This window comes from Hyperoodon ampullatus, assembly GCF_949752795.1.
Source record: "Hyperoodon ampullatus genome assembly, chromosome: 8".
Classification (NCBI taxonomy): domain Eukaryota; kingdom Metazoa; phylum Chordata; class Mammalia; order Artiodactyla; family Ziphiidae; genus Hyperoodon; species Hyperoodon ampullatus.
In genome coordinates, this window is record NC_136921.1 from 51735434 (window position 1) to 51755622 (window position 20189).

At 33.1% G+C, this 20189-nt stretch overlaps 1 protein-coding gene across 4 annotated transcripts in view; it reads left to right on the forward strand.

Annotated features, from left to right (window-relative positions):
* Positions 1-20189, forward strand: part of NCKAP1 (NCK associated protein 1) — a gene marked incomplete at its 5' end in the record, with an annotated part of 96165 nt that overhangs the window by 37342 nt on the left and 38634 nt on the right. For all 4 annotated transcript variants that reach the window (XM_079710828.1, XM_079710830.1, XM_079710827.1 and 1 more), the window contains 9 exons: positions 1432-1569; positions 2386-2434; positions 6248-6404; positions 9401-9457; positions 11678-11774; positions 12154-12260; positions 12992-13124; positions 15543-15624; positions 17804-17862. In XM_079710828.1, the coding sequence (XP_079566954.1) occupies positions 1432-1569; positions 2386-2434; positions 6248-6404; positions 9401-9457; positions 11678-11774; positions 12154-12260; positions 12992-13124; positions 15543-15624; positions 17804-17862 (879 nt within the window). The remainder of the gene's footprint in view (positions 1-1431; positions 1570-2385; positions 2435-6247; positions 6405-9400; positions 9458-11677; positions 11775-12153; positions 12261-12991; positions 13125-15542; positions 15625-17803; positions 17863-20189) is intronic.

The window sequence follows — 20189 nt, forward strand, 5'->3', positions numbered from 1 at the left end:
CAGTTGACAGCAAGAATTTTCCTTCAGTTTTCTTACTCCCATGAAAATTCTGAAGATGCATTTCCAGTTTAATTTCTTTGCATAGCTGTATTATACCTACAAATTTATGTAGGTTTAATGTCTTGGAGTTAGTTGAATCATTAGTTTGAAAGAGGCTAGTAGATGACATTAGTTTTGAAGTAAAACTCAGCATTGTAGATGAAAGTGTCAGGATTCCTCAAAGTGCTGAGCAGATCATTGTTGTCTGTCTCTCTGATTTTGATAGTCCTTTTTCCTCACCTAGAAATGTCTTCCCTACTCCTTTCCTATTTTTTCTCTGGATCTGTTTCTAACTTCTTGCCAATCATGTATGGCCTTGTTTTTAGTTAGCCACTTCAAATTTGGTTCTTTTCCCAGTTAGTTGATGAAAATTTCTTTTAAAGGCTGTTGGATCTCTATTTAAGTTCTCCATAGCCATTAGCATATATTAGACAATTAATAATTACTTGAGGAGAATTGTCCATTTGGATTAGACCAGTTTTTTCCTAATCTTGATTTTTCCGATGTTCTGTGATATCTCAAGGTTTTGATAGAAAGACCATCATGTATTTGCTAGGATTTGTTAAAATTCAGTTAATTTAATTTAAAAAGCTATTCTGAATCACTTGGTGAAGTGTGATAAGAACAGATTCCTGGGCTTTACTCCCAGAGGTTCTGGTTCAGGCAGAGCCCTGGATTCTCTTTTTCTGAACAGACTTCCCTGGCAATTTATGTGCAGCCAGATTAAAGAACCACTCTTACAGAATCTTTAGGAAGGAGGGGTGAATAGCAAAGAATAGTTAAAAGCAAGCAAGAATCAGATGAGATGAAAAATTAAATACCTAGATGATAAAGCTATAATTAATAGACCAAATGGCAAATAGAAGTTAAGTAATTTATTAAGATAAAGTACAGTGTGTTATTTTTTGTTTGTTTGTTTATTTTTATATTTTTTACAGTGTGTTATTTTTAGAAGGCATTCTTTGAAGAAATATGAAACATGTTGAGCTCATTAACACTTGGTCATGTAACGTTAATGTCTTTTTCTTTCAGTGAGAGCTATTGAGTAGAAAGTGATGCACAAAATGATTACCCTAGACTCTCTACCCTTTTTGAAACAAAGATCTCAAGGTTGCCAAACATTTTCACCTTAAGAAAGTAACATGATTTCTTGAGCTAAGCTTTTGCTGAGGAATGCAGAATCTATGTAGCTTCATGAAGTTAAAAAAAAAAATCTAGAGGAGGATAACTGGAACCCACCTCAAATATTATATGGAGCATAGTTGTAATTAGGCTCTTGTTTTACGATGATACAGTTAGAAACACACAGCAGTTGTGGCTGGAATTTAAATGGAAACTGAAAAAAAAAAAACGATTTTATTCCTCAACTTTCTTTTTTTTCTATTTAATTAGTCTCTTTCAGATGCACTGATTTCTCTTCAGATGGTGTATCCACGAAGGAATCTTTCAGCTGACCAGTGGAGAAATGCTCAATTATTGAGTCTCATCAGTGCACCCAGTACAATGCTTAACCCTGCACAGTCTGATACTGTATGGTTCTGTATTTTCTTTTTTGAATGAAAATAGTAAAGTTGATTTTTTAAAAAAAATATCAGTTAAGCAGTGCTATTGCAGTTTTTCTTCTAATTAGTATTAGCCTGTCAGTGAAGTTTATTTATTGTAAAATGCTCAGTATTTAAATCATACCATTTAGTTTTTGTATTTCTAGATTCTGATGCTAAGTTAGTAAAATTAATAGTACGAGTATTTTCTTTTAAGGTTTAAAAATTTGCTTTGCCTTATTATGGTAGAAAATTTGGAAGATTCAGAAAATTATAAAGAAGAAAACAAAAATCATCCCAAATCTCACCAACTAGAGAAAATCGCTGTTGTATTCTGTTACATTTCTTTTCAAGCTTTTTTCTGTGTATATGAACATAGATGTTATGCATATGGAGAATATACACACATAATTACTGATTTGAGTGAGACAGTGAACATCGAGGTACATAAATCTTTTCTTGACTAAAATTTTATCCTTTGGAATACTGCAAACTCTGCAATAGACTTGGGAAATTTGGAAGTAGTCATTTATCAGATTGAAAACAATTTAGCAACAGTATTTTTTAAAGAGAAGTTTCAGGGTGTGTAAATGTGAAAGAGGCACAGCTTTCATTGTCCTTTATGGACTGCAAGTATAAATATAGGTTATAAAACTTTCGTCCAACTTTTCAAATATGTTGTGGTGGTATTTGAACCAAGAGTTGAGTAGTCAGACTTCTCAGGAGGAAGAGGAGGAGTGACTCAATACAGAATATTTTTTTAAGAATTTCTTTAAGCCACAAATTTATATTTTCTCTTTTTAAGATGCCTTGTGAATATCTCTCTTTGGATGCCATGGAAAAATGGATTATCTGTAAGTAAAATTGGTTAGTTTTTGATTACCCCTCAGGTTTAAGTTTTAGAGAAAAATAACAGGTAACATGTATTACCTTTGTGCCAAGCACTGTGCTAAGCCTTCTATGTACATTACCTCATTCAATCCTTATACTCACCCTGTTAGGGTAGATGGTCTATTTTATAGATGAGGAATCTAAAGTTTAGTCCACACAGCTAGTAAGTGACAAAGACAGAGAACCCACACTAAGTCCAAGGCTGATGGTCTACATTATATTTCCTTTCAACACAGCCATCCAAACTAAATTTTTATTTTATTTTTAATGATTTTCTTCATATTGCATTTATTCAGTTATGGTTTTTGGTCTTAATTTACTTTAGTATATGTAATAGATGACTCATGTTTGCATGGGAGATAAAATTACTTGTTTGCACTCCTAGGAGGTTCACAAACTATGGGAGAAATAGACACACAGATATAATGTAAATGAGAATTGCTATAATATTTTTTCTACCACCCCAGGTCCACTGGCAGAGGGGAATAATTTTGAGCAGTTTGTGCTTTTTATTTCTTATAGTTCTTGTTTCTTAATTTATTAACATTTAGGTACTACTTGATGACTTTTTATTATACTGTTTCTAAAACTGGTGAAGGACCAATTTTTCTTTTTTAGTGATTTTTAGATTGATACTTTTATAAAATGCAGTGGAACTGAATTACTGGAATTATCAGAAATAAAGTAATAAGCAAAGACAAAATAAAAGCCCACATTTTAATCATTAGATTCAATTTAATCTAACAATTTGATTGTTATTAGGTTTCTACTTATAAATTGCTGTCAATGAAAAGTTTTCTGAATGAAAGTTTCTAAATACTCTCAGTTCTCTACTTAGTCTCAGTATGCACTGGCAGTTTGAGTAGCACTGTTGTTAGTATGAAAGAGGAAGAATTTAGCACACACTCCCTGCCCTTAGCCATTTTTATTAATTATAATGTTTACATTGATCAGGTTTGGATGTTTATATTTTCTTTTATAATGGTAGTTAAGGTTTTCGTGCTTTGTTGATTTAAAAACACAACTTTCAGAGTATTGATTTTGCTCAAAAGTATAGTGATCCTTGACTGTTTTATGTTTATGAATGTGTGGATAAAGAACTAGTGTGATTAGTGGAGTTAGGTGTCATGAGTGACCTCTAGCATTAAATAGGACTGTTTCCCCGCAGTCTTTACCTTAAAAGGGAATGCTGAATGCAGGCTTTGTGTAATGATCAGGGATGTGAGTCAGAAGGCAGACTACCCTAAGGGGAGGATACCTGGGCATGGAAAAGGCAAACAGATTTGGGATAACCACAATTGCCAAAAGTAAGGAATGTTTACTCAGTTTTGCTGCTTTCATTTATTTGAGCCTTGAGTAGAATTAATAGAATTAGGTCAAACTGTGCACTTCTCTTTGACACCAATTCCCACTCTAGGACTTTCTATAGAAGATGGTCTACTTTCTTTAGAGCTTTGCTCTAGATTAGTTCAAAGGCTAGCAGCATCACCTAGGAACTTGTTAGATATGCAGAATATTGATCTCTACCCTAGACCTACTGAATGAGAAACTCTGAATGGATCCCAGCAACCTGTGATTTAATACGCCTTCCCAGGGATCCTGCTAGAAAGCTGAAGTTTCAGAGTCACTTGTCTAGATTATAGCCTAGGACCAAGCATTGTTGAGGGTCTGGAATGTTGAGGACCCCGCTCTTTTGAATGCAGTTACACAATAACTTATCCTGATATTCTTTTCAGGGTCAGTTCTTAATCTATTAATTACACTAAGAGGACTCCTTGGGAAAGACCTCTTTTTAAATTGATAGTACAGTCTTTCTTTCTTCAAAGATTTTCTCCAACTTTCTTGTCTAGTATTGGTCTTCTATCTTGTTTTCTAATATTTTTATGGCTTAAAAAAATTTTTTTTCCTGTCCTTTTATTGAGACCTTAGTGGGGAAAGGAGGTTAATGTGTGCTTCAATTAATAAATTGTCTTCCTAATCTTGGGCTATTTTAAATTAATTTACCTTTTATTGATCTTATCATAAGCAAATGAATATATCTTAATGTATAATGTGACTCATATCTTAAAAAAGTAAAATATATAGTAACCCATAATGAAACTGATAATATTCTCAGAGAAATTTTATTATCAGCAGCAATCTTGTGAATCTAAGTATACATTGAGGTACAAGGCACTAAGTGAAATTTCATTGTACTAAGGGGATTAGAGTATAAAAAGTCAGTACATGGGACTTCCCTGGTGGCACAGTCGTTAAGAATCCGCCTGCTAATGCAGAGAACATGGGTTCGAGCCCTGGTCTGGGAAGATCCCACATGCCACGGAGTAACTAAGCCCGTGCACCACAACTACTGAGCCTGCTCTCTAGAGCCCGTGAGCCACAGCTACTGAGCCCGCGTGCCGCAACTACTGAAGCCTGTGTGCCTAGAGTCCATGCTCCGCAATAAGAGAAGCCATTGCAGTGAGAAGCCTGCGCACCGCAACGAAGAGTAGCCCCCCCACTCACGGCAACTAGAGAATGCCCGTGCACAACAATGAAGACCCAACGCAGCCAAAAATAAATAAATAAATAAACAAATTTATTAAAAAAAAAAAAAAAGTCAGTACACGAGGCAAAAATTTTTACAAAACTTCTTTTAAGGATTTTTAAAATTTTCATACAGTATGTTCTATGTCTTTGGTTACGTACTAGATCAAATAATTAGGCTTGCATTTAGGGGCCCTGTTGTATGAAAAACATCTTAATATATTTCAGGAAATTTAAGGAAGTTCAATGTACTTCTGTATGTATGACTTCTCAATATATGCTTAAGAGTTAGCTTGCTTGTATAGTGACCCTTTAAAAGGAAGTTTGAGCTAAGAATAAAAGACAAATGGCAAGTTAAATGTTAACGATGCAGGAGTTTAAAGATGAGAGTGACTATTGAGAATCAGAGGGAAATCTCACAGAAAATAGGATTGAATTTGTAACTGGCCAGTACGGTACCTAGTTTGTAATATGCACTCAGTAATGTTGAAGGAATGAAAGATGAGGTTTTATGGCCTAGAATAGAGCGCTAGGGAGGACATCAAACGTACAGCATTACACATTTATGTAGGATTTCTAAATTAGATGACAGAAGGTAAAAGATACTTCAATTCATATGATAGAGAGCAGCGTAATATATTGAAAGAATATTGGACTTTAACAGTAACTGCTTGAGGCAAAGTCTAGCTCTAATACTTTATTAGTATAACTTTAGTCAAGTCATTGACCTTCATTTCTTCAATTATAAGAAAAGGATACCACTGGTTCTTTCTACACTATAGGATAATCATGTCAAAGGACTTATTTAGTAAAAACTACAATTTGCTATGAAAATGTGAGGTGCTATTTAATTTCTTCTAGAGATTTAGCAGAGTAGATTAGCTTTCTTTTTCAGTTTTTGTAACAACTGTAATGATTATTGTATTATGTGTAAATTGGTAGCTTCTGATCTCTGGCTTAAAGTATCTTTTACTCATTTTTTAAAACCACTTCCTTCTCAACCCAGAAGTGACATTTTTTCCCATTTCATCAGTGTAGGTTCAAAGCACTGGTTTTGCAGAGTACAGAAAATTATAATTGAAAAAGAGAAATATTGCTGGCATCTTGTATGTATATGTATTATTGTCACTTAAAAGCCTCAGTTTAGTGATTTGTTAATGTTCCTTTACTTTTGAAAAGCTACCCTGTAACTGAAATAATCTAACTTTGGAATACTTTTATATTTGCACTTCTTTTTCATTTGTTTAAAGTTGGATTTATTTTGTGCCATGGGATCCTAAATACTGATGCAACAGCACTGAACCTTTGGAAGCTAGCTCTTCAAAGTAGCTCTTGCCTCTCTCTCTTTCGGGATGAAGTTTTCCACATTCACAAAGCTGCGGAAGACTTATTCGTAAACATACGAGGGTATGGCATTTTCAATTTCTTTGTCTTTTTTGGAGAAGAGTAGTGAGTGGAATATCTATTAAAATTTTGGAGATAGAGAAGGATCATATTATACAAGAAGATATAGCCTATACCAACTTACCAGTCACACGAAGTTGTTTTTAGCAATGATCCTGATATTTTTTACAGGTAATTTCACAGGTTAAAAAATCTAGTGTTCCTGCCCTTTCAAAATGTACATTCTAGGAGAAAGAAGATATGTACTGTTTTGCATATTGTAATATGGTTTTAGACATAAATATTACTAAAAGGACAATGTACATTTTAAGAGCTGAAATTTTTAGAAGTGCTATTTTACAAGTGTATTTTAGAATATCTTGCATTTAGAAAAGTATATGAATCAATCAAAAACACTTCATTAAATTATTTTAACAAGTACAGAAGTCAGACACTGCAAAAAGGAAATCATGTTTCCTTATAATAAGGAAGTATTCTAAGTGATTCATTCCCTGTAACACAAATGATCCTCAAATTTGTTTTCTTGGAATTTTTAATGCCTGCATTTGTTGAATTCAGACTTGGTTATAAAATGTTTTGAAATTAGGAGCATCTAAAATATCCTGGGGTCCCCCAAACCTGAAAATATTGAATAATTGTGTTGGGTTTGTCAGCTTCATAGAAGTGAGATTTACCTACATTTATTTCATATCCAATTCAGTAATGTCCTAAAGAAATTGAGATTTTAAAAAATCTATTAGTTATTAAAACATAAAGCTATGTCTAGTACTGACAGTTTAAGCCACTATACTATCTCAAATTTTAGTGTGCATGTGAAGTACCCTGGGATGCAAATTAAAATCCAGGTTCCTGGGCATCACCTCTAACCTTCTGTATCTCCTTTATCTGTATCTTAGAGAGATTAAAGAAATCTGCCCTTCCCCCACCCCCCGTAGTTTACTGAGGTAAATTTACAAACAGAAGAATGCATAAATTTTAGGTGTTCGGCTCAACAAGTTTGCATATGAATACTCTTGGTGACCACTTAGATGAAGATATGGAATATTTCTGTTATCCCCAGAAAATTCTCTTGTGCCTCTTTCTGATCAGTACTGCCACCCCTGATCCCTCTCCCTCTAGCCTTCTCAAGTGATCACTGTTTTGATTTTGTCACCATAAGTGATTCTGACATTCTCATGCAGGTAATCTCTCAGTCATAGTATGAGAAACAGTACCCTCTGTATTTTTCAACTCTTAGTTCACCTTTTATTATATAGGGTGGAGTACCTGGAAATATCCTGTGTCGTTGTGGGCGTTGTCATTTTCTGATTGATTCATTTCAAAAATCCTGAAACTTACGTGATGTCGTAGCATACTGACATCCTTTCTGTGGAATTATATTTAAATATATGTAAACATTTAGAACCAGACAGTCTCCATATATTGAGTGAGCATATGGTACATATGGTACAGATAAGTTTAATGGCATCATGAAACCGATTGTCTTTTTGTTACGCCTTTTTTTTTGTCCATGCCACATGGCTTGCAAGATCTTAGTTCCCTGACCAGGGATTGAACCTGGGCCCGTGGCAGTGAAAGCCCTGCGTCCTAACCACTGGACTGCCCGGGAATTCCCTTGTTACGCAAATTTTTGTTAAATTTACCATTTAAGAATCTCTGTGTTTAGGGACTTCCCTGGTGGTGCAGTGGTTAAGAATCTGCCTACCAATGCAGGGGACACAGGTTCGAGCCCTGGTCTGGGAAGATCCCACATGCCACAGAGCAACTAAGCCTGTGCGCCACAACTACTAAGCCTGTGCTCTACAGTCCCCAAGCCACAGCTACTAAAGCCCACGTGCCTAGAGCCTGTGCTCCACAGCAAGAGAAGCCACGACAGTCAGAAGCCTGTGCACAGCAATGAAGAGCAGCCCCCGCTCACCGCAACTAGAGAAAGCCCGCGTGCAGCAACGAAGAAGACCTGACGCAGCCATAAATAAATAAATAAATTTATTTTAAAAAAAAAAAGAATCTCTGTATTTAAAGTTGAAAAGTTTTAATTTTTTATTAAATCGTGAGTGATTGATCCAACTTAAAATGTGAATTATTATAGTAATTACAAGTCAGACCACAAGTATAAAAGCTCATTATTTATACAGGTCAGTGATTACAGAATTAGTGTATTTTGGACATTTCCCTAAAGAACACAAAAATCTTAGCGTACGTAATTTAGAAGTTGAAGTCCTTGGTCTAAGTGGTTTTAGCCAGGTTGTCAGGAAGATAATTTTTCTTTAACATTTTAGGAATTTTGAGTTTTTGCGTTTAGTAGTAAGGAAATTAACATATTTATTAGCGTTTATTTTTCAGATGGCACCTTTAAACTGTTTGATGTTGGTGTTCAGTTTCTTTTATTTAAATGTTTTTAATTTGAAAAAAAAAGTGCTTTTTTAAAAATGGTGAGTAAAAATCACCCATAATTCTGTTCCTTAAAATGATTTAAAGTAGTCAAATGCTTTCCTGCCCCAGTTTTCTCCACCACAAAAGCCGTATTCCCAAACAGTCACTAGTATTGATCACTAGTATATGTCCTTTGAGAAATTTTTTTATGCTTACGAGATAGCATAAAAAGTCAAAAGTGATAAAAAGCCAGAAATAATAGCTTTGTCAGTACTTCCAATTTTTGGAAATCACTGCTAATTATGTTAGAAGTATAATTTTAATGTCTCTATTGGGGGTTTAAGGAAGTGTATTTAATAAAATAAAAATCTGCATGGTAAACTTTAATTTTATTACTGGATTTTAATATAATATGAGATTTATTTTTCTAGGAAGAGTTGATTGGATACTTAAGGTGCTAGAAAAGGAAGTGGATAGACTTCTTCCGTGTATTTCCAGTTGGAAGGCCAGTTTTTCTTGTTGATAATAAGACATTTTTAATTGACCAGTATTTGACTAACTTATTTTTACTGCTATTGACCAAATTAAGATTAACATATTTCCTTTTTTTTTTTTTTTGCTCTTAGCTATAATAAGCGTATTAATGATATAAGAGAATGCAAAGAGGCAGCTGTGTCACATGCGTAAGTAGTTCTAACTTACCTGTGGAACTTTTAATCAAGAATTCTTAAAGCATTATTTTGTTGAAGTGAGTGCAGATTAATGGTGTGTAACATACGGTCGTAGAAGTGAAGGACTTTCAACCAATGAGGAATAAGTTTATAACCTCTATATCTGTACCAGAGTACAGTGTATTAACACCAACATCTCTGTATTGGTGCTAATGCAGACAGATTTTAAATATTTTTGAATTGTTTTTAAAAATGCTCTAAGGAATACCATACAGAGGACTTTATTTTGGTATCATTCAGTTCTCTTATTGCCACTATGCTTTGGTGCCAATACTTTGCAAGTTATGATGATTTTTATGATACTTCATGAAAATTGACATATCTTTACACTCTCCCAAATAATATTTACTTTTCAAAATATGTTAATCCCATATCTTTCCCAAATTTTAGTAAATATATTTTATTAGTAAATATATAGATAAATTAGAAATTAGTGTATTTAAGATGTTTGAACAACTTTTCAATTTTCTCATGAATAATTTGATATTTCATTTAATTGTTATGTATGATATACTTGTATAGAATAGTTTCTCCAGTAAGTCTAGGTAATGTAGAGATAACATTATCTGATCCATCAGTATTTCTATAAGGCAGAGAAAAGATTAGCACCATTGTCACAGGTAAAAATATAAAACCACAAGAAGTTTTAGAATTTAGGTTTAGGCTCTAAAATGGATATTGGGAATTTAAATCATCTTTATTCATTGCTAACTGTAGTATATTATTTCCCGTGCATTTTTTCACTTGAATAAAGTGCTTATATTATTATAAAATCATTCTCTAGTACAAATAACATACTTTGGAATGTGTTAGAATTTCTTTCCTGACATACAGAAATACATATGATTATGACTTATTCATGTGTTAGACCCTAGGCAGATATATGGTGTCTCAGCTATCTTTTATAAAGATTTTTTCAAAGTAAGGCATTTTTATTCCCTTTATTTATTATATAAAACAGTTATAAATAGTAAGGAGTAGTAATTCTTATCCTTCATTAACACGTGCCATAGTACTCCATATTTTCTCTCGATGTTAATATTCCTTGCAGCGACCCTGTGTAGTAAAATAATCAAAACATTTGCCCACTTTCTTCTTAGATATTACACCAGATGAGTTTATTATTGTCAGTTAAAAGAGAGCTTGTCATTAGAATTATACTGACATTGTAAAGGTACTGTATATTAGGCATCATGAAAGATGTATTTTTTGAGTCAGGTGTCATCATCCCTGCTTTATAGATGAGAGGCTGAAACTTAGAGAGGTGGAACCTCAGGTCACATAGGCAAAGATTGGGTTTTAATGTATCTTCTAAAATTAATCTATTGTGTCACAGCTTAATTTCTGGTGTTGCATATTTCTTCTATCAATACTTAGTTTTTTGGCATATGGTGTGTGTGGTGTGTGTGTGGCCATTTATTATTCGCAACTATCTAAATTTTAAAACTTTTTTGGAATGGTGTATATTTTGAATAGTATGAGGAATTGGAATTTTTAGAATATTCCGTGATTTTTTTTCCTTGTTAATGTGTGAGAATAAATTTTTCTAATTTGTATTTTATTTTTAAGATACCTAGTACATGAATATTTATGATTATCCTTTCCTCATCTTTCTGTTTTTGAACAGTAACACCAAATAGATTTCATCCCAGTACCTTAATTGAATATAGCTTTTATTTAGTCAGTTTTATATATTTAATAGGAATATACTTAATAAAGGAGGATATAGAGTATCAGATATTTATTAAGTTATATTTATTGATTCTCTGTGGGGGTGACAAGTGTATACAGTAGAACAGTGCTTACTTTTGAGGATTTCACAGTCTAGTTTATAGAGTGCTAGTCTATATGGTACTAAACTGGCAGAAATTATTCAGAAATAGACATCTGTATATTGGGAAATACTTCTTGAAGGATTGGTCTTGAAGTTTGGGTAGGATTTTGATAGCTAGAGAGAAGAAAATAAGCATAGTTTAAAAAGCAGCACAAGAAAGGCAGGGATAAAGATGAGATTGGAAAGTCACTTAATGACAAACACATAGAAGATATTTGTAAGGGCTTCTGTTTCCTAAGAACACTTTGGAAGTTGACCCTGAAATGATGTTATTTAATTGCCAATAATCAGTTTACTAGAAACAGATAAACTGTAATGGTGGGTGTCTTTCCCTGTAGTGGTTCAATGCACAGAGAAAGACGCAAGTTTTTAAGGTCTGCACTGAAAGAATTGGCTACTGTCCTCTCTGATCAACCTGGCTTGCTAGGTCCCAAGGTAATTGATTTAATTCTTATTTCAACTACAATAAGTGTCATATTAAAATTAAAAAAATTTTTTTCTTCTCTGTGAAATATTACTAAACTTTGAGTCAGGGACTACATAAGAGGATTTTATATTTAGCTGAGAGTGGATTTGCTGATTTGGCACTCGTAAATCATACCTTCCTGCATTTTCCTCACGTCTTGCTTATGTGCATGCTTTCCCTGATACGTACTTTGAAGTTTTCCTCTGTTTTCTCATTTCTGTCTTTTAAAGTTGGTATTATCAGTTTTGCTAATGACTTTTCACTTGGAGAAAGATTATGAATACGTTTTGTTTTTAATCTTTGCATGAGAGTAAATAATGTTATTATTATTTTTTTAATATCTATCAGGCACTTTTTGTTTTTATGGCATTATCCTTTGCCCGTGATGAAATTATCTGGCTACTTCGTCATGCAGATAACATGCCAAAGAAGAGTGCAGATGACTTTATAGATAAGTAAGTTAGCAACATTTAAAAAGTACATTTTTTGTATATTTTGATTTATGGGCTATGGAATTTGGGGACTAAAGTAACATTTTTAAAAACTTTTTTAAGGCTTTTCATATTTATTGTAATGGAGGGAATATTTATATCGTTAGGTGATATGAATTACAATGCAAAGCCAACTTTAGCTTTGAATTAGGGCTTTAAATGTTTTCTCTTTAGTACTCTAGGTGGTCATAGAAGTCTTGTTTGTTTTCTTGCTATAGTATAGTGTTTCTTATGGAATTCATGTTTCAAAATTATGTACTACACAAAAATTTGAATAAGAATCCTAATGGAGTTGCAACTGTGTCATCTGTAATATCTTTCTCTCATTTTAGTCCATGGTCCCTCAATACAAGTTAGATAAATGAATCCGAGAAATAAGAGCATACAGAAAAATCTTACTTCTCCCTAATACTGTAATCTTCTTTCATTTATGATTTTTTAATGATGTATTTATGAGGTGTCCTCTTTTTATTTTGTATTTTCCTTTATCAGTCTTTTATTCTTAGCTTTTTTTTTTGCTTTCCATGATTTCTTTATTTATATGAAATAATATAAAAAATTAGTTGACATTAAATATTTAACAATGCTCTTTCTAAGGAAAAAACTTAATGTAGCAATATCAAAGGCATTTCATATTTTCCTTGATAACAGTGAATTTAATTTTTGAAATATTTTTCTTGAATTTTTTAAAAAAGGCACATTGCTGAATTAATATTTTACATGGAGGAGCTTAGAGCACATGTAAGGAAATACGGACCTGTGATGCAGAGGTATTACGTGCAGTACCTTTCTGGCTTTGATGCTGTTGTCCTCAATGAACTTGTGCAGGTAAAAAATTATGTCATAATCTCCCTTTTGTTCCTTATTTCCCTCCTCTCTAATAACTGATTCGTTTGCTCAGTAAACATTTATGAAAGTAATCTTTTGCCAAGTGGTGAAGATACAAATGTAAATAAGTCATGGTCATATTTTGTCAAGGGGATCATCATCTAGAGGGGCAAAAACATTTTGTTGTAGTCCAATGTGATGGGCATTATGCTTATGTGTGTGTAAAGCTTATAGTGAACACATGCAGGGAATAATTCTTTATCTTGGGGGTGGAGGGGCACAGTAACCAAATTATAGAGGGTCTTGTAAAAGAGGAGGTTAGTCATAAATCAGATTTAATACTTAGGAAGATCACCCTGACTCAGTGTTGGCGATAGATTGCTGGGGGCCAAGTGAGGATGCAGAGAGATCAGAAGAAAAATTACTGTAGTAGGCTAAGTGAGAGCTATTGAGAGCCTGAACTTGGGCAGTGGCTATGGAGATAAAGAAGAGTTGATGGAGACATTACAATTGATAATTAAGTATTAGAGGAAAACAGAAGATAAATCTTTTTGCATAGTGTGTTAGGGAATGGCCAGTAAAAAAAAATTCATCTAGATGTTGTAGTTTAATAAAATGTCCTAATTTTATTTTCAATTTGGCTTTTCCTCTATTGATTTTTGGTCTTAGCTTTTTTTCATTTTTTTTGCTTTCCGTAATTTCTTGATTCAATCTTTTTAATCTTAATATAGATTTCTTTTTATTTTTATTCCAAATAAATTGAGTGTAAGGAAAATAATATTTCAGTGTTTTCATTTTAAAAAATCACAGATGTCTATAAACTACTATAAGCTAACATACGGTACAGAGGAAGAGCAGCACGAATTCTCCTTATATTAAGGCTACTCTAAAACTACTCGTTTTCCACATAAATAACCATACTTTGAAATCCGAATTTTCTTTCAAACCTACCTAAAAATGCAAATAAAAAAAATTGTTCATGTAATTGTTTACCCTGGATTATATACAGCTTATAGTTTACTATTCTAAACTAGTTTATTTCTTTTATCCACTAGATGGAGCTCATATGCTTCCTTTAATAATGTCTATTAAAAGGGGGAATAGAAAAGCTGATTTTATCCTTAGTGTTATTGCTTTGCTGCAGTTTTTTTTTGAATAGTTATTACTTACCAGATAAACCAAAGGCTACTGTGCTATCACAATCTAAAAAAGTAAACCAGACTCCTGGTTTCATGGCATTTTGAAACTTACTATGACTAGTTAGATATTTATTAATAAATTTTACCAATTTATGTTAAAGTGTTAGAATTTTTAAGTCACTCCATATCTTTTGGTGTCTTTTATATAAATTGGATTTTAACAATACTGAGAAAATTAATTTTTTATTTTTTCTGGGATTATAGTAATAGTAGTAGCAGCAGCAATAATAATACTAATATTAATAATTGGCAAATTTATTGATAGTATATTACTTCTGTACAACAACTTTGTGACGGTAGGTTTAGTGAAGAAAAAAGACCTTATGTAACTTGATCAGTATTGCACAGTTCATGAGTAATAGAGCCACTACTTGAATTCAAGTCTTAACTCAAATGTCTGAGCTTTTTACCACCCACTTCTGTTGTAAAGTATATGCATAGTGTTTTTAACCATTTGTTAGGATTTAAATTTAGAACTAAGATTAACCTGTTAAAATAGTTCATTGTAATAGGTATTAAATTTTTTTAAATTGTGGTAAAATATACATAACATAAAAGTTACCATTTTAACCGTTTTTAAGTGTACAGTATAGGACATTGTGTACATTTACATTGTTGTATAAGTCTTAATGTTTTGAAAATTATTTATGTTTTTTGTGAGCTAAGCATCCACTTTTTAAAAAGTTAATCATTTAGCATCTACTTTACATGCAGTTATCAAATATTCACTTTTTTTAGCCAGTTTGAGAGGGATTTTTTTGGCCGTAATTTTGTTGTTTATATATGATGAAAATCATCCATTTTTAGTGTACTGTTTGAATTTGGGCAACTGTATACATTCGTGTAACATCACCAGTCAAGATGTAGAGCATTTCCAACACTAAAAGTTTTCTTCTGCATCTTTGTAGTTGATTCCCTCTCTAGACCCCCAGCAACCCCTTGTCTGCTTTTTGTCACCTTTTGCCTTTTAAAAAAGTTTTTCCTATAAATGAAATTGTCATGATATAATTTTTTTTCATTTCTTTCAATTAGCATAATGTTTTTGAGATTCATCCATGTTATTGTGTGTATCAACCTTCCATTCCAGAAAGGAATGTTTATTGCAGAAAAATATTCCATACTATGGATATGCCAGTTTGTTTATCCATCTACCAGTTGATGGACCTATGAGTTTTTTTTTCCCAGCTAGATGTTTTTATCATTATTTTTTGATTTTCAGAATCTTTCTGTTTGCCCTGAAGATGAATCGATCATCATGTCCTCTTTTGTGAACACTATGACTTCTCTAAGTGTAAAACAAGGTAATAAGTCTTAAATAAAAACATATTTTCTTGTAATCAGGTTTCAAATTAGATTATTAAGGAGAGGATTTAGCAGTTAGTTTTTACAGAATTACTTATCTTATTTTTGGGCATATTTAACCTGTTCTCTTTTGTTTTAACTTTGTTCATTCTGAAGCAGAGGTTTCCAAAATGGATGTGTGATGATTATAAAAATCATAAGAAGTATAGCTTAACATTTCTTATTATTCAGCAGGGGGAAGAAAGCATTTTGTAATATAAAAAAAATAAAGAAAAATGAGCACCCCACATCGTAACAAAGTGCATATTTGGTCCAAGCATTACCTATGACAATAATGGATACCATTAATAAAATGGTTAATCTGGGCAGGCACTTTATATGTATTATCCTGTTTAATCCTCATCAGTGTTAAAAAGCTGTTATTGGGCCTCCCTGGTGGCGCAGTGGTTGAGAGTCCGCCTGCCGATGCAGGGGATACGGGTTCGTGCCCCGGTCTGGGAGGATCCCATATGCCGCGGAGCGGCTGGGCCCGTGAGCCATGGCTGCTGAGCCTGCGCATCCGGAGCCTGTGCTCCGCAACGGGAGAGGCCACAACAGTGAGAGGCCCGCGTACCACAAAAAAAAAAAAAAAAAAAAAAAAAAGCTGTTATTACTTTTATTTGACAGATTTGGAAACTTAAGGTTTGAGGGTTAACCTCTCAATTATTTAACATGGTTTGCCCACACTCTAACAGATGTTAAATACTACAGTAGGATCTTAAGTTCAGGTCTGTCCATCTCAAAAGTTGATGTCGTATAATAGACTGCCTCTCCATTAGTTGAATACTCTATTCCAGTAGACTGATATGATGTTTTAGTTTTATAATCTTTAAGTAAAAGGTATCAGAAACCTTGAAAATTTCTGAGTAATAAATTTATTTAGTTTTATTAACCTTTATAGTTATCACACTTAAGTAATGAATCTACGGTAACCTTGCCTGGTTGTGTTTGGTTTATGTAAAGTTATTTTGTGGAACTTCAGCGTGCTATCCAGAGTTTCTATTCACAGGATTCCTCATGCTCTATTTTAGGTCCTTTAAATTGACATGTAAGCAAAATGAGAGTCACAGGGTTTAGGAGAGAAGTCTGTACTTTACACTTCTCTTAGCATAACTGCCTCCTTTATCATCATCTTTATAGGATATGAGAATTATTTCACTCTTACCTATTAAATTATTTTTATTTTTAAATTGTAAAATAAACATAATATGAAATTTACTACCTTATCATTTTTAAGTGTACAGTTCAGTAGTGTTAAGTATACTCACATAGTTGTGCAATAAATATTCAGAACCTTTCATCTTGCAAAACTAAAACTCTAAAAAATAACAATTCCCCATTTTCCTTTCCCTCCAGCCCCTGGATCCACTATTCTACTTTATGTTTCTATGAATTCGACGATTCTAGATACTTCACATAACTGAATTGTACAGTATTTGTCTTTTTTTTCACTAACTTATTTTACTTAGCATAATGTCCTCGACATTTGATCCATGTTGCAGTATGTGGCAGAATTTGTTCCCTTTTTAAGGCTATATAATGTGCCATTGTGTGTTTATATCACATTTTGTTTATCCATTCACCTGTTGATGGACTTTTTTTTTTTTTAAGATGTTGGGGGTAGGAGTTTATTAATTATTTATTTTTGCTGTGTTGGGTCTTCGTTTCTGTGCGAGGGCTTTCTCTAGTTGTGGCAAGCGGGGGCCACTCCTCATCGCGGTGCGCGGGCCTCTCACTATTGCGGCCTCTCTCGTTGCGGAGCGCAGGCTCAGCAGTTGTGGTTTACGGACCTAGTTGCTCCGCAGCATGTGGGATCCTCCCAGACCAGGGCGCGAACCTGTGTCCCCTGCATTAGCAGGCAGATTCTCAACCACTGCGCCACCAGGGAAGCCCCTGTTGATGGACTTTTTGGTACTTCCACCTTTTGACTGTTGTGAATAATGCTGCTGTAAACATTAGTGTACATATATCTTCAAGACCCTGCTTTATTCTTTTGTATATATGTCCAGAAGTGGAATTGTCTTAGCTCTTAAATTTTAAAATGTGATTATAGGTTTGTATAATTACATTATTACAAATTATATTAATTACAAATTAATTACATTAATTTGCTTTGTAATCTTTTTTCTATTATTGTAGTTGAAGATGGGGAAGTATTTGATTTCAGAGGAATGAGATTAGATTGGTTTAGATTACAGGTAAGAATAATTTTCATTGTCATTCTGTTTTGTTATTGAATACCTTAGTTAACATGAAAACATAACTTAATATGAAAAAAGTATTCATTATTGTATACCTATCAAAAAGACTCCTTTTGTATAACTAACATAGTCTTTACTTCACGGAAGAAACTTTTTTTTATCGAGGTATAATTAACATGAAACGTTCTGTTAGTTTCAGGTGTACAACATAATGATTCAATATATAAGTATATTTTGAAATGATCACAGTAAGTCTAGTTAATATCCATTACCACATGCAGTTACAAAGTTTATTTTTTCTTGTGATGAGTGAGAACTTTTAGGATTTACTCTCATAGCAACTTTCAAATATATAATACGGTGTTACTAGCTATAGCCACCATCCTGTACATTACATACCCAGGACTTACTTATTTTGTAACTGGAGGTTTATATCTTTTGACTACCTTCACCCATTTCACCTAACCCTGACTCCCTGCCTCTGGCAACCACCAATCTGTTGTCTGTATCTGCAAGTTTGGTTTTTTCTTTTGTTCATTTTGTTTTGTTTTTTGTTATTTTAGATTCCACATATAAGTGAGATCATATGGTATTTGTCTTTCTCTGTCTGACTTCTTTCACTTAGCACAATGCCTTCAAGGTCCATCCATGTTGTCACAAATAGCAGCATTTCCTGCCTTTTTCATGGCTGAATAATATTCGTGTGTGTGTGTGTGTGTGTGTCCCACAACTTTTTTTTATCCATTCATCCATCAGTGGACACTTAGGTTGTTTCCATGTTGTGGATATTGTAAATGATGCTTCAGTGAACAAAGGGGTGTAGATATCTTTCTGCATTAGTGTTCTCATTTTCTTCAAGTAAATACCCAGACATGGAATTGCTAGATCATATGTTCTATTTTCAATTTTTTCAGGAACCTCCATACTGTTTTCCATAATGGCTGCACCCATTTCCATTCCCACCAGTGATGCACAGGGATTTCCTTTTCTCCACATCCTCACCAACGCTTGTTATTTATTGTCTTTTTGATAATAGCCATTGTAACAGGTGTGAGTTGATGATTAGTAATGTTGAGCATCTTTTTATGTACTTGTTGGCCATCTGTATGTCTTCTTTGGGAAAAGATCTATTCAGATCCTCTGCACTTTTTTAATTGATTCATTTGTCTTTTTGCTATTGAGTTGTATATATAGAAGACACAATTTGTATTAGTTGTTAAATCTGGATAAGTATATTTCTCACTTATACCAATATAAAAGTTTTGAATACAGTATCATAATTTTTACATAACTAGGTTTTTGGGCCACGTAGTCTTTGTTATAACTACTCTGCCATTGTAGTGTGAGAGCAGCTTTATTTAATAGGTAAACAAATGGGCATAGTTGTGTTTCAATAAAACTGTTTATAAAAGCAGGCAGCTGGCTCACAGACCATAGTTTACCATCCCCTGATCTAGTGCTAAAAGCTTCATTTTTCTGAAATGCAGAAATAAATGATATTAGACTTTAAAAGTTTTTATTCAATATATAACCATCACATAATTTTTAAGGACTTTTTAAAATTTGAGCCTGAAATTTTTGTATGTACTGTAAATTTAATGATAGCATTTAATTGCCCCTTAAATATTTCTAGTAATTATGGGGAAACTGTGGCATGGTATTTTCAATAACTGTATATTTAAAAATAATATGTTCTCATTATAAAAGTCAAAAGTATCCAGAGGTAAAGTAGAAAAGGAAAATTTGAACTTTTCCCAGTTTCATTCCCCAGAAATATTAACTTTTAATAATTGGCCTATGCAGTATCCTTTTAGGTGTTCAAACCTATAAATGAGGTTATACTGTATACTGTTCTGCAACATAGAAGATTTTTAAAGTGTTTTAATTAAAAGTGAAAATATAAGCACCATGTGTTTGAGGAAGAGATTTTTAGATGAATACAGTCTCAGGAAACACTCATAGAAAGAGCATAGTTTTCTGGCAGTCTGATTAGTTCCCTGAGGTGCCTTTGCTTTTGTTAGGTTCTTTCCTTCCAGTGTCAAAATATATAGGCACTTTTCTGTCTCTTGCTCTGTGTTCTACAACAGCATATTTTTAGAAATTAAGATTTTATAAATTAAGCCACAGTTTTAAGTAACTTGCCTGAGATTGCAGAGGTGGTTAGTGGGAGATCAAGGAAAGAATACTTGAGATACCACCATCCCAAAATGTTTAATGTGTATATATTATAGGTTATTTTCTTCCAGTTAAAAATAAAGTTTAGAAATTAACATTTTCTTGTTTTAAAAAATGCTCTGAAACAATACATAAGCAGTGCTTATAAA